Here is a 14178-nt window from a genome sequence, read left to right as displayed (position 1 = left end):
TCTGGATCTGTAATAAGCGACAAAGAGTCCTGTGGCACCTTATAGACTAACAGACGTATTGGAGCATAAGCTTCCGTGGGTGAATACTCACTTTGTCAGATGCATGTCAGATATGTCTGTTAGTCTATAAGGTGCCACAGGACTCTTTGTCGATAAATAATTCTGACAGGCCACCATATACAAATTAAATGGATTTGCCGGTTAAAAATACACACTTTGGGGAACTACTGCACAGTCAAGCTACTCTAAAAGCCATTGAAGAGAAAATAAAAGTGACAGTGATCAAATGCTATGCACTTAAGCATCAAGTTTAGAAATTCCTAAACCTTAAAGACAGGTTCAAACACCAACAAAGGTGACCTAGTCTTTCAGCCTCTCAAGGTATTTAAGACAGCTGTGGTTTAAGCACAATGCTAGGAGTTCTATTCTTGGCTCTGCCATTGGGTGAGACATCTTAGGGATAGGCCTTGTCTATACTACAGGGGAAATTTGATCTAAGCTACACAATTTGAGTTACGTGAATAATGTAACTCAAAATCGACGTAGCTTAGACCTACTTACTGCGGGGTCCACACTACACGATATCAACGGGAGACGCTTTCCTGTTGATTCCCCCTACTCTTCTCGATCCGGTGGAGTACAGGAGTCGACGGGAGAGCGATCTGCAGTCGATTTAGCAGGTCTTCACTAGACCTGCTAAATCGACCGCCGATGCATCGCTCGTCGATCCCTCCTTAAGTGTAGACAAGCCCATAGAAACTTCAAAGTAACTTGGTGAAGTCACCACATCTGTAACATGGGATAGGGACATTTAGTCGTCTTTAAAATCTGCAGATAAGTTATGGAAGTATCAGATGTTGTAAACTGAGCACTACGCAGTTCACTCTGCAGAGATCTTTTGCACAATACATTAGAAACTAAGCTCCTGTCTTTTCTGCTATGATAACTTGCAAGAGTAGCTATTTGTTTTGGTCAATATTTCCCTTTCTTCCTTTGTTGTGTACCTAATTGCCCCCCTCCATCCCAGAAGCGGCTGCTTTTCAGTTGTGCTGTTGGATGGACATATACACACACGTATATAAGTGATGCCCTTTCCCATGACAAGCACTATAGTGGAACAGAACATGAAAGGTTGTCATAATCCTTCAGCTGGCAAAGCATGGTTAAAAAAAAAAAAAAAAAAAAATCAGGTAAACATCTCACCCTTCTGCACCAGGAGTCAGCTGCTTCTCTCCTCCCATCACCTCAGGAGCATCATCTTCCTCTGAAGACCCAGCACTAGAAGACTCCTCATCACTGTCTGCAAGGCAATATGCCCTTGGCCTGAAACTGAAAGAGACAGAGATGACAATTTCCATATGAAACTTGACATTAACACCCATTCGCTGTGGGTAGCTCTTTTGGTGCCTTTAGTATAAATATATAACTGTCTGTAATGCCCCCACTTCCTTTCCTTAACTATCCAGAGAGATAAAGTAAAACAAACAAATAAATAAATGCACACTGGGATTGGTTGCAGAATCCTTGAATTAAAATATACATGACTATTTATACAGAAGCCTGTTTTTCTTCAGTAAAGCTGAATCCTGCATGAAATGAGAGGGTATTGTACGGCAAGACAGAAAACAGAATGGCTATTTTGCATGCCACCTAATGGAATGGGAGATGGCTTGAAATATGTTTGCAGACACATTCTTGTTGGTATTAGTTGCTTTCCAAAAGGTTGAATAAAATGAAGAATGTCAAAAGTTTTTAAAAACAAACAAACCCAAACATGAGTTTTAAAATGCTGAGATGAGAATATGCAGCTGTATTTTGTGCTGAACAAGTGGATTTATATTGAATGCCAACATAGGACTCTATTCAACACAAATTTTGACTAAGGGTTCCAGGATGAGAAGTTTCAGTTTTTATTTTGGAGAGCATAAAAAATGCATACTGTGCCATGCCAGGTATGGCGTTTATGCTTCACATATGTACACAAGCTATTATCCCTGGTCACTACCAGAGTCACATGGGTCCTTTGCATCTATCTACCATAATTGTTGTGGGGTGCCAGATTTAGAAACGATGTGTAAAGTGGTGTAAATTACAAACTGGTAGGTGAGTGTACAGGAGGCTACCTGATTTTAAGAGAATCCGAGTGAAATCTACATGCTGAAGGGCCAGATGGTGGTTTAAGGGGGAAGTATCTTGCCCACACACAGTTTAACTCACACCCTCCTGTTGGCTGCTTTTCTTCCTATATCTTATCTCTTCTGGCCCCTACCTGGGCAAGTTGTATGAATTCAGGCTCTCTTACAGCACATACACCCACTTACTGGTGTGTAACTTATAGCATCTTACATATTCTTTTTTAATTGAAATCTGTGCAAAGCAATGTGTTGTGCACACTGTTGGTACTTAAGATATTGAACCTCTCATTTTAGGTGAAAAAGTCTATGATCATTAGTAGTTATGAAGACAACACCTCCTCTAGAAACTCATAGACCTTAGTGCAGTGGTTCTCAAACTTTTGTACTGGTTACCCCTTTCACATAGCACGCCTTTGAGTGTGACCTCCCCTTATAAATTAAGAACACTTTTTATATATTTAACACCATTATAAATGCTGGAGGCAAAGCAGGGTTTGGGGTGGAGGCTGACAGCTCATGACCGCCCATGTAATAACCTCATGACCCCCTGAGGGGTCCCGACCCCCAGTTTGAGAACCCCTGCCCTAGTGGGTGTTAGAGAGAGAAGGGAAAAAAAAGACTAAATGGGAATTTCAAGGGACACTGGGCCTGATTCTCCATTGGTCTCTAAATAATGTATTCATGTACATTCAAAATTGATCGTATTCTACACCCACTTTGCATGAATGAAAGTGATTACACAAGGTGCAGGGCACTGGAGAATCAGGTCTGAAGGCTCTGTCTACATCAAGGAAACTTGCAGTGTTGTAATTAATTGGTGTGGTTACATTAGTAATTTGTATCATTGCAGCTACAGTTGATGTAGCTACATGGGTATAAATTTCCCTAATGCAAGTTTAAAAGGGAAGGGTAAGAAAGGAATTTTGCTGCTGGGCAAAAAGAAAAATGATTCTAGGTACTAAAATTCCTTTAAAAAGTATTTTGTAGAATTCCCTCCATCCCACCCTAGCTGGGACACAATCTCCAATTGGTCTCTTTGTGGCACGCATTTCCCGCCTTATGGGGAAATGGTTCTGCAGGCTGATCAAGTTGTAGCTCATTATGCCAGTGAGGCACAGGAATCTGGTCAGTGACCTGGTGTATATGGCAATAGTGTAATTTCTGCTGAAGAGAGTCCATCATGGATTAAGAGGAGCAGGGGTAGTGGAGCAAAGAGGTTACTCACTTTGTACAGTAACTGCGATTCTTCAAGGTGTGTCCCCCGATGGGTGCTCCACTTCGCATGTGCATGTGCCTCCTAAGCCCTTGATCGGAGATTTTCAGTTATCAACATCCATTTGGCCTAGGCATGTACCCTATGCCTCCTTGTGCAAGGTAACAAAGCTATATAGAGATGCGCAGGCAAACCGCATTCAGTTCCTTATTCAATCAAAACATCCCCTAAGGAACAGTCTGAAGCAGAGGGGAAGGAGAGTGGGTACTGGAGCACTCATGGGGGGGACACATCTCAAAGAACCAGTTACTGCACCAAGTGAGTAACCTCCTCCCCATGGGTGCTCCACTTCAGGTGACTTTTGAGCAGTATCCCCAGATGGAGTTTTGAACTGCGTCCAGAATTGAAGACAGTACTGCAGAACCAAGTACCACATCGGATCTGACAGCATGGATCAGGGCATAATGTTTCAAAAATGTATGTATTGAAGCCCAGGTAGCGGCCCTACATATTTCAGATACTGGTACATTCTTCAGTAATGCCGTAGACATTGCCTGAGATCTGGTTGATTGTGCTATCACCCTTTTGGGGGTGAGGGGGAATGCCCACAGCATCGTAAGTGATAATACATCCCAATATCCATCTCAATAGTTTCTGACTAGAGACTGAGCACTCCAGGGATCTACCTACGAAGGAAATGAAGAGCCTAGGTGACTTCCTAAATTGCTTGGTTCCCTTCTATCATCCATGGTACGTAAACAGGATTGTTGTAGAGAACTGTGTGGCTTCAGGAAAAACCCTGATAGATGAATGGATTAAGGTGGAACTCTGACAGAACCTTAGGTAAGAATTTAGGTTGTGGGCGTGAAGAGACCTGGTCTATAAAGAACACCGTAAAGGGACGATTTGCTGTCAAGCCTCCAATCTTCCTGATCCTACTGGTCTAGGTGATGGTTACTAAAAAGACCATCTTAATAGACAAATGCAACAGAAAACAGGTTGCCGTTGGTTTGAACGGAGGTCTCATAAGGTAACTGAGTACCAAGTTGAGGTCCCAGGTCGGGGTAGTGTCTCCAAACCTTTAATAAGCCTAGATCAGTGGTTCCCAAACTGGGGTTTGTGAACCCCTGGGGGTTCGTGAAATGTTACAGGGGGTTCTCAGGAAAAAATTCCCTAATGGCGGACAGAACTGTCCCTAGGGATCTTAGGCAGCACAGGGCCAGCAGCCCAGAGCCCCTGGACTTCCAAGAGCTAAGCAGCTCAAAGCAAGCCTATCTATCACACTGAGGAGATTTAAACTTCAAGACTCCTTATAAGAAATGGAAAGGGAGGTGGATATTTTTTGATATTTTTAAAATTAAATAGGCAGCTAGTATTGTTTTTAAAATTATTATGAAGAACAAGTTTAAGCTTTGTTGTAACATGCGTTGTTTGCCTGGACTGCTCAAGACCTGAATGCTTGTGTAGGAGGAACTCTTTGAGTTGGCTTCTTAAATACCTTCATGCTGTTTCACATCTGATACTCCTTGATGAAACATAGGAGCCTTGTCTTATAACAGGCTTATTCAAAGTGATACAAGCTACGAAAGTGAGATCTTGGAAGAGTGTTGCCATTTTCATAATATAATAAAAAAAACTGTAATGATAAATAATAATTAATAATGAATAGTGTGTAATAAACAGTGTCTCATAAAAACAAATTTTATATTACTAAGATCACTGCTTTTATAATTTATATTCAGGTAAAGGAGAAAATCCCTGGAAATATTCATTTTTTAGGAGGGGGTTCACGAGACTTGACATTTTAGCGAAAGGGGTTCACAGGTTCTTAAAGTTTGGGAACCACTGGCCTAGATGATACCAGATGTGCAAATATGGAGTATCCTTCCATTGGAGGATGAAAGGCTGATATCGTGGCTAAATGGACCTTAACTGAACTAACACATAACCCTGATTTTTTTAGATCCAACAGATAATCCAGGATGAGTGAAAGCGGCACCACCACTAATGGAAGAATCTCTTCCATTTCTGCACATAAATAGTGTGGGTTGATCTCCTTCTACTATTCAGTAACACTTCTTGTACTTCTGTAGAGCAGAAGGATTCTAACCCCATGAACCAACAAGAAGCTATGCCCTGAGGCGGATAACCACTAGATTGGGATAAAGCACGCGACCTGCATGTTGTGACAGGAGATGAAGACTGGTCAGGAGCCTGAACAATGGTTGGACACATAGGTGAAGCAGGTAATGGTACCACTACTCTCACGCTTTATGTAAATTAACTATACTAACCACTACAAAATATTAGAAAAGCGAAGGCACGCTCAAGGCAGACATGCTAGGGTACCACGTGAGGCCAAGGTGGTTGAGAAGAAACTAAGGACCATTTGTCTGCGTATCCCTATATTGCCTCGGTATTCGGCACAAGGAGGCATAGGGTGTATGAGCAGGCCAAGCAGGCACTGCTAACTGAAAATCTCTGATCAACGGCTTGAGAGGCATGCACACCTGAAGTGGAGCACCCAGAGGGAAACTACTTGAAGAATAATCTTAATCAGGATGCAAAATATTACACAATAGCAACTAATTCCTGGACTCCATTTTTGGAGTAATTTTGTGCCCAAATGCGAACCAAATCTTTTCACAACAGATTCAAGTTAGGGAAGGATATGGGTGAATACACTGACATTAATATCTCTCTTGTAATGCAAGAGCAAGAGTTTTAAGCAGTTATAAAACAAAAACTTCAGGCAAGAGTGAATTACCCAGGATTGTAATTTTAGGTGTGTAATATTTCATAGCTTGTTAAGAACATGCAATTTATAGCTGGGTTTTCTTTCATTTTTGTTCTTGTGGTTTTGTTCTCATGTTTCCCTTTTTCAAAGGAACCAGGCAGAACACTGATTGAAGCCATTGTCACTGCCCATATAAGTGGGCAGAGGAAGATGTTTAGATAGGTGGGACTCCATACAGCAATCTTAAGGACAGTTCAAGTACAATGCACCAGTACACAGCATTCTTCCCTAAGAGCATGTGTAAAGAATGAGGGCAATAATCTCAAATTCCTTTTTAACTAGCAAGTATCCAAGTTGTGAGGTTTGGATTTGACCTTCCTCAAAGATATCTTCGTAGGTACAAACCCCCTGTAGCTCCCTGCTTGTATCAGAGCACCTAAAAGTGATGAATACCAAGTGCTTCTACACCAAGGCTGAAAGAGGTCACTCTCACAATACTCCCAGTGAGCATTCCTAAAATAATCCCACAACTGTGACGCTACCAGCCAAGACATCAGCAAGTCCTCTCTGCATTAAATTAAGTGACATCAAAGACTATCTCCAATTTCAGTATATGATGAGTGGATCATACTACATGATCACAACAGAAGGGAGTGCCATTCTCAAAGTACCTTCTTGTGCTGACTGCATGGGATTTTACTGAACTGCCACTTGTACCCTGTATTATTACGTAGTATACGACAACTAAGAGGAATTATATTGTGCAGGAGACTGCATTGCATTTCTAAATGTAGATTAGCTTGCCTGTATTTGCATACAGAAATCTCTGGTATGCTGCCTGAGACCTGCTACAGTCATTTGTTTATAGAATAGCCGTTTCACATTTTGCTCACTGGCAGTGTCTCAGAGTTGCAATTTGTGTCTGAGTGCTCTCCAGCAGGATAATATCCCAACACACTTCAGAGTACGGTCCAAAACATTAATGCAAGATACTGTTTTTGATAGAATAATGCTGGACATGTTTGTCAATATGAGGGCCTGAAAGCAACTTAAAGTTAACTAGTGTTGTTGCCTTTTTCAAATGAGGGAGATGTCTTTTTCCAGCTATTTGGGATGTAGGCTTTTTTGTCTGTTGTAGCTCCAGAGCCAATTTGGCTCAAGGCACTTCAGTAAAGGTCACATTCAGTCAACTGCCTACGCTCATTTATATATGGTCTGCACTGCTAACTGAGATTTCCCCACTTGTTTATACAAATCTCAACCATACTCAAATCAAGTACCGCTTTGGCAGACAGTGAAGTGTGGTATGGGGAGACACTGACAGAATAAAGGTTTGTGTGTTAGGCACTGTGGTCTGGCAGAATAAGTATATTGCTAGGAGCCAGAAGGTTTGAAGTTCCACTCCTGGTTTTGCCACTGACTCTCTGAGATGCATTGGCAAGTCCTTCAACCTCCCTGTCTCAATTTTCCCATTGTGAGGGATTGCAATTTGTAAAGCATTTTGGACATGTCATAATAGTAAGATTACTTGAAGAAAAGATGTTGAAAGAAAGCTTCACTCACTCAATGAGAAATATTTATGATGGCTTCATTATTTAGGCTATTTCTGATTTCCTCATAGTACTTAACCCTTTCATGCCAAAAATCAGATATCCCAATGCTGTCTGTTAACACACGCTCCAAGAGGTAACATTTCACCACTCAAGAAACTTCAGTTTCCAAAGGATTTGTTGGAAAGTTTTCAATCTATCATGCTTCCTTGGCATCCCTACTTAGAATGGATATGCCTTTTTACAGTCTGTTTTGCCTAGAAGTGATTGTTTTGTTGGTTTGTTTGTTTTTTTGGTGTGGCCAAAGAAGGGTAAAAAGGTTTTATATACATAGGATAGCGACAGCAGTGTTGTGATCAAAATGTTCCTGATATGATGGACCTTCAGCCTGCTTCTCATGCTACACCAGTCTCTCAAAACTCTACCTCGACAACTGGCCTGGGGATAATGATTTCTTCAAATAGGCAAGTAATATCTCACTTCTTTATTACTGTCATGGTAAAGGCAGGTGAGCAGATTAGGTCTGGGTTGGAGAATCTTTGCAAGGCCATGCTACACCATTATGTGGCTATGTTTTATTTTTAAAGTGCTTGTCAGAAATACCTGCACAACTATGGAGATAATTATATTGTAGTATGGTTAGCCGAACTGAAGTAAGTGAAGTCATTTCTCCCCACAGTTATGAAATAGTTTTGCATATTACCATTTACCTTCTCCAGTGAAGGGCACGGACAACGACTATCAAACTTGGATTCAGAAGCATGGAGTTCAGTTCAATTTGTCATAGCAATTATCCTGACATAATCTGAACTAATACTTCACTGTGCTAATTTAATAGTTTGAATTAAGATGAGCTGTGCAGATCAGAACTGAACTGTGATTACTACTAAGGTTTCCATACTCTTCATATATCACATTTAATTTTCAGAAGCTTCAGACAATATCCATTGTATATGGTAAAAACAAAAAGTATATTGGAAGTGTCCATGGGTCAAATTGATGAACATCTGGCCCTGGGCACGATGCACACTTAGGAGAGGCCATCTGAACTACAGTTTTAGTTCTAAATTCAAAGTATACATTGCCTAGTTACTGATCTTAACATTTACTTTACCTATAAATGATTGCTGTGTGAGAATTCAAACTATGGTAAATTTAAAAAAGAGAGGTGTGGAATCAATGTGTTTGCCCGCTGTATTTCAAAGACTGTTCCTTCCTTGCAAGGATATAAATCCATACAAAGACAATTCTGTAGGCTTGAGGGAGGGGAAGCAGAATCTCCATCTCTATAGGTGTTTGTTTTTTTCCATGGGGGCAGGGGGGCGCACATTGTGTGGAAAAGCTCCTTTTAATATTTAGGATCACATTCTTTGTGTTAGTGACACGGATGTAAATCAAAAGTAATTTGTCAGACTTTGGTGGAGTCACTACACATTTTACTTTATTAAAACAGAGCACAATCCCACACACTGACTTCAGATTCCAGATTTATCTGTGCAACAGTGCAGAATTTGGTCATTAATATGTTTTTGCTTGTGTTTACTTTTTACGTCATGTCATTTAGCACTGCTATAAATCTCACTTTAATATACTTCAGAATGGACCAGGTTATGTCTTGAGCATGCAAATTAGCTTTCATTAAATATTAAGGGACAGTTTTATTTATATACCAGCAAAAGGTTAGATTTGCAAGAATATTTTCTGGATTTGTTAGCAGTGGATATGCACTAAATCATGGAGTCTGCCTACTGTTCAGGGACTGGTGATTTCTCAGGAACTACTATGACATTCTAGTTTGTTGCTGGAAGAGAAAAAGAGTTACTTTGAACCATGCAAATTCTAGGACCCCAGTGGCTACTTAAAGTCTGACTTCACTACATAGCAAAACTAGCAGAGGACATATGGATTTAGGAGCATTCTTAGCTTCCAAGGATTCAGAAATGGTGTTTTTATATCCAGGCTCGATAGTACTGAGACACTAGGGGGCAGCAACAGCAAATGAGGAGGCTGAGAGCAACCTATTATCTTAGCCTCTAACTTAATGCATTATTAAGATTCCTTTTACTTCTAAACTTAGAGAAAGAAAACCCATTGAATGGTTTTATATAGCACAAAAAGAATCAACATTCCACAGCTACATTAGTTGGATATTTGACAAATACCACTCACCAGATAAATACAAATCCACAGAATGATGAATCCAAACACATTATAAAAAATGAAACAAAAATAGCACAAATACAAGTTAGATAGGATACAGTATGTAATTTCTAGCCAGTTTATCTAAGAGGCATTTCTCATTTAAACATAGGAGGTAAACAGAACTGTTATATATACAAAATTGGACTTTAAAAGGTGGATGTGTTTATTCACACTGTGCAGTAAAGTTACTGAGGAGTGTCTGAACTGTTGACATGCAGGATGCAGCTATCCTTTCACATTCATTTGCAACATTATTTGTGTTATAGTAGCACCACATAATACCTACTAGTCTAAAGAAGAAACTGGGCAGAGTATTGATTTCTCAGGCACAAATGGGAGCGTTGTGTTTATGAAAGAAAAATGGGAAACCACTATGGACTCACCAAAGGCACATTCAGCATTTAGAATTTTGCGCATGAGAGATTCAAGTCAAGTCTAATGCCTAAACAGCACATACCTAGACAACTACAAAAGAATGGTATGTAGAGCCAATGAATAGGGATGAAAATAGGTGTCAGAAAAACATAAGCTCTACTTTCAGTTCTGCCATAGTTGTGTAATCTTAGGCAAGTTGCTCCACCTCTCTGATTCACTTTCCCCCCCATTTGTTAAACATTAATACTTGCCTGCTTACTTACTATACAAGAATAATTTGAGAACTATCTAATAACTAAAGGTCTTTGAAAATGTAACATCCATATTGGTTTATGCTCACATAATATTCGCTAATTTAAATTTCAGAAAGACGAACTACACACAAATGTGGAAACTAGTTAAACAGAAATAAAAAGGTACAGTCACAAAAGTGAAATGCCTGCAAGCTGCATGGAAACTTTTAAAAACACCATAAAAGAGGCTCACATTAAATCTATATCCCAAATTAAAAAACAGTAAGAGGACCAAAAAATGCCACCATTGCTAAACAAAGTAAAAAGCAGTTAGAGGCAAAAATGCATCCTTTAAAAATTGGAAGTCCTAATAAGGAAAATAGAAAGGAGCATAAACTGTGGCAAGGCAAGTGTACAAGCATAATTAGTCAGTCCAAAAAACAATCTGAAGAGCAACTAGCCAAAGACTTAAACTAATAGCAAAACATTTTTTAAGTACATCAGAAGCAGGACGCCTGCCAAACAATCAGTGGGGGACACTAGAAGATCGAGGTGCTAAAGGAGCATTCAAGGAAGATAAGACAATTGCAGAGAAACTAAATGAATTCTTTGCATCAGCCTTCACTGCAGAGAATGTGAGGGAGGTTACCACATATGAGCTATTCTTTTTAGGTGACAAATCTGAGGAACTGTCCCAGACTGAGGTGTCAAGAGAGGAGGCTGTGGAACAAATTGGTAAGTTAAACAGGAATCAGTCACCAGGACCAGATGGCATTCACCCAAGCGTTCTGAAGAAACTCAAATATGAAACTGCAGAACTATTAACTGTGGTCCCTATCATTTAAATCAGCTTCTGTACCAGATGACTGGAGAATACCTAATGTGACACCATTTTTTAAAAAAGGATCCTGGCAATTTCAGGCCTGTAAGCCAAACTTCAGTATCAAGTAAATTGGTTGAAACTACAGTAAAGAACAGAATTATCAGACACACAGATGAACACAATTTGTTGGGGGAAGAGTCAACATGGGCTTTTGGAAAGGGAAATCATGCCTCACCAATCTATTAGAGTTCTTTGAGGGTGTCAACAAACATGTGGATACGGGTGATCCAGTGGATATAGTGTACTTGGACTTTCAGAAAGCCTTTGAAAAGGTCCCTCATCAAAGGCTCTTAAGCAAAGTAAGCAGTCATGGGATAAGAGGGAAGGTCCTCTCATGGATGAGTAACTGGTTAAAAAAGACAGGAAACAAAGGGTAGGAATAAATGGTCAGTTTTCAGAATGGAGAGAGGCAAATAGTGGCATCTCGAGGGATCTGTATTGGGATTAGTGCTGTTCAACATATTCATAAATGATCTGGAAAAAGGGTAAACAGTGAGGTGGCAACATTTGCAGATGATACAAAATTACTCAAGGTAGCTAAATCCAAAGCAGAGAGCAAAGAGTTACGAAGGGATCTCAAAAAACTGGGTGACTGGGCAACAAAATGGTAGATGAAATTCAAAATGTTGATAAATGCAAAGTAATGCACAATGGAAAAAACATGATCTCAATTATACATACAAAATGATGAGATCTAAATTAGCTGTTACTACTCAGGAAATAAAATCTTGGAGTCATTGTGGATAGTTCTCTGAAAACATCCGCTTAATGTGCAGTGGCAGTCGAAAGAGCTAAACAAATAAGAAAGTGTTATTTACTCCTTCACTTAACATAAGAACCAGGGGTCACCCAATGAAATTAATAGGCAGCAGGTTTAAAACAAACAAAAGGAAGTATTTCTTCACACAATGCACAGTCAACTTGTGGAACTTGTTGCAGGGGATGTTGTGAAGGCCAAAACTATAATGGGGTTCAAAAAAGTATTAGATAAGTTCAATGGCTATTAGCCAAGATGTCAGGGATGCCACCCCATGCTCCGGCATGTCCATAGCCTCTGACTGCCAGAAGCTAGGAGTGGATGACAGGGGATGGATCACTCAATGATTGTGTGTTCTGTTCATTCCCTCTGAAGCACCTGGCACTGGCCACTTGCAGAAGACTGGATAGATTCTCGGCTAGATGGACCATTGGTCTGATCCAGTATGGCCGTTCTTATGTTCTAATTTAGGTACACTTGGGTATCATCTGCAACATTGGTGAATATGTTAAAAATTTCACAGCAAGAATGGACAAAATTAATCTCTAGTGGGAGCTTACCAATGCCACTGGAGTTACACTAAGAATGTATTTATCCAATATTTGCAGTTAAACTAAATACTTCTATTTCATACTTATCAGTGTCAAAGAAGAGAACACTGGAAGGAGACCTTATACATGTTCAAATACCTATATTTTAGTTTATCAACATTTTTCCTTTTAGAAGTTAGCATTTCACAATGTCACCATTTGTCTTTTTCTTGCAGAAAATATACAGAATAATTAAATCAGAACTTATCAGGTAATTAATGAATGAATTCAATTGATTTTAAAATATAGTCTTTTCAAATCTACTTATTGGTCATTTAAATGTCTATATGTTCTAAGATTTGGGATTAAAAAAAGTATTTTGCTCTTCTTACAAAAGCTTTATAATTTTTTTTTTTTTAAATATGTCCTATTTGGAGAGCATATTTATACCTTGTATACAGACTTATCTTCAGCATTTGCCAGGGGTCTAATGCAAGTAGAAGACATCTTAAGATCAAAATCTATTGTCTAAACATAATGAAGAACTGATATAATAAAGTATATTATCTTGTTATAAAAAGTTAGTTTATGAAGATAATCAAATATCAATAAATAGAAGTAATTGCCTGGTTCCAAATGTTATTATACACGTAAGGCCAAATTCAGTCCTCGGATACAAACATCAACTTCCACTGATCTAGAATTAAACTGCAGTAATATCTGAGGGTAGAATTAACCCTGCCTTTCTAAACACACGTCTGGTTTCTTTCTTGGGCAGTAATATCTTACCCTTCTTTGCCAATCTCTCCAACTTTCAGTGCTTCACCAAGAGGCTCTTTACCAAGTTTGGTCAAATTCATTTTGGTCTCGAGGCTCATTAGAAAAGACCCATTGTAGGACATTTCCAAATCAATCCAAAGCCCTAGAATTGTTAATAAAAAAATTAATTTTTTTAAAATGTGACATTGCAACTTAGAGTAACTTACACAATCATTTTATATTAAAGTGATGTCAAGCTAGAAATAATTTTAGAACAAAAGCGTTCATAGGGTTACTAACACGACCAGAGATTTTTGAAAATGGAAAATATTTTAAAAATATCTTACTTTTTAACCACTTGTGCTGTTTACTTTTCACATTTCACTCAGCTTGGACTGTGCAGGTAATGAAGATGTGTCAGTTACGCTATGTGGCGAGCCCGCCCTACCATTATGGTTCAACTTCCAAAACTTTGGGGCATTGTTTTATATGTGAGTATAACATTTTTGCTTAGTTTTCATAAAAGAAAATTATTTTTAAATTATTTGAATCCCTGGGCTAGTTGATATCTCTTTAAACATTATATCCCGAGGCTACCAAATGAAGACTTGTCAAAACCCTTCTGCTGTCAGCCATGATTTGTTGAGGTAATATATAAATGCTCAATCACTTTTAACTCAAATTTAACTTTTTCCTGAGGTCTAACTCCAAATATATCACTCATGAAAGTTGCTGTATAAGTGTAATGTTTAACTTGCACTTTCAATCATCTGACTGTCATTCACTTTGTACAGGTGGCCTCTT

The 14178-nt window shown here is 39.1% G+C and overlaps 1 protein-coding gene across 4 annotated transcripts in view; it reads right to left on the bottom strand.

Moving 5' to 3' along the window:
- Positions 1-14178, bottom strand: part of TEX2 (testis expressed 2) — a 114234-nt gene that overhangs the window by 4808 nt on the left and 95248 nt on the right. For all 4 annotated transcript variants that reach the window (XM_024192556.2, XM_026654644.2, XM_024192558.1 and 1 more), the window contains exons 8-9: positions 13405-13537; positions 1204-1329 (exon numbers count right to left, since the gene is read on the bottom strand). In XM_024192556.2, coding sequence (XP_024048324.1) covers positions 1204-1329; positions 13405-13537 — 259 coding nt within the window. The remainder of the gene's footprint in view (positions 1-1203; positions 1330-13404; positions 13538-14178) is intronic.

Source organism: Terrapene carolina, unplaced genomic scaffold, assembly GCF_002925995.2.
Source record: "Terrapene carolina triunguis isolate 2854851 unplaced genomic scaffold, T_m_triunguis-2.0 Scaffold192, whole genome shotgun sequence".
In the NCBI taxonomy this organism is placed as follows: domain Eukaryota; kingdom Metazoa; phylum Chordata; order Testudines; family Emydidae; genus Terrapene; species Terrapene triunguis.
Note: the sequence above shows the minus strand (reverse complement) of the source record. Positions and strands in the feature narration are given on the sequence as shown.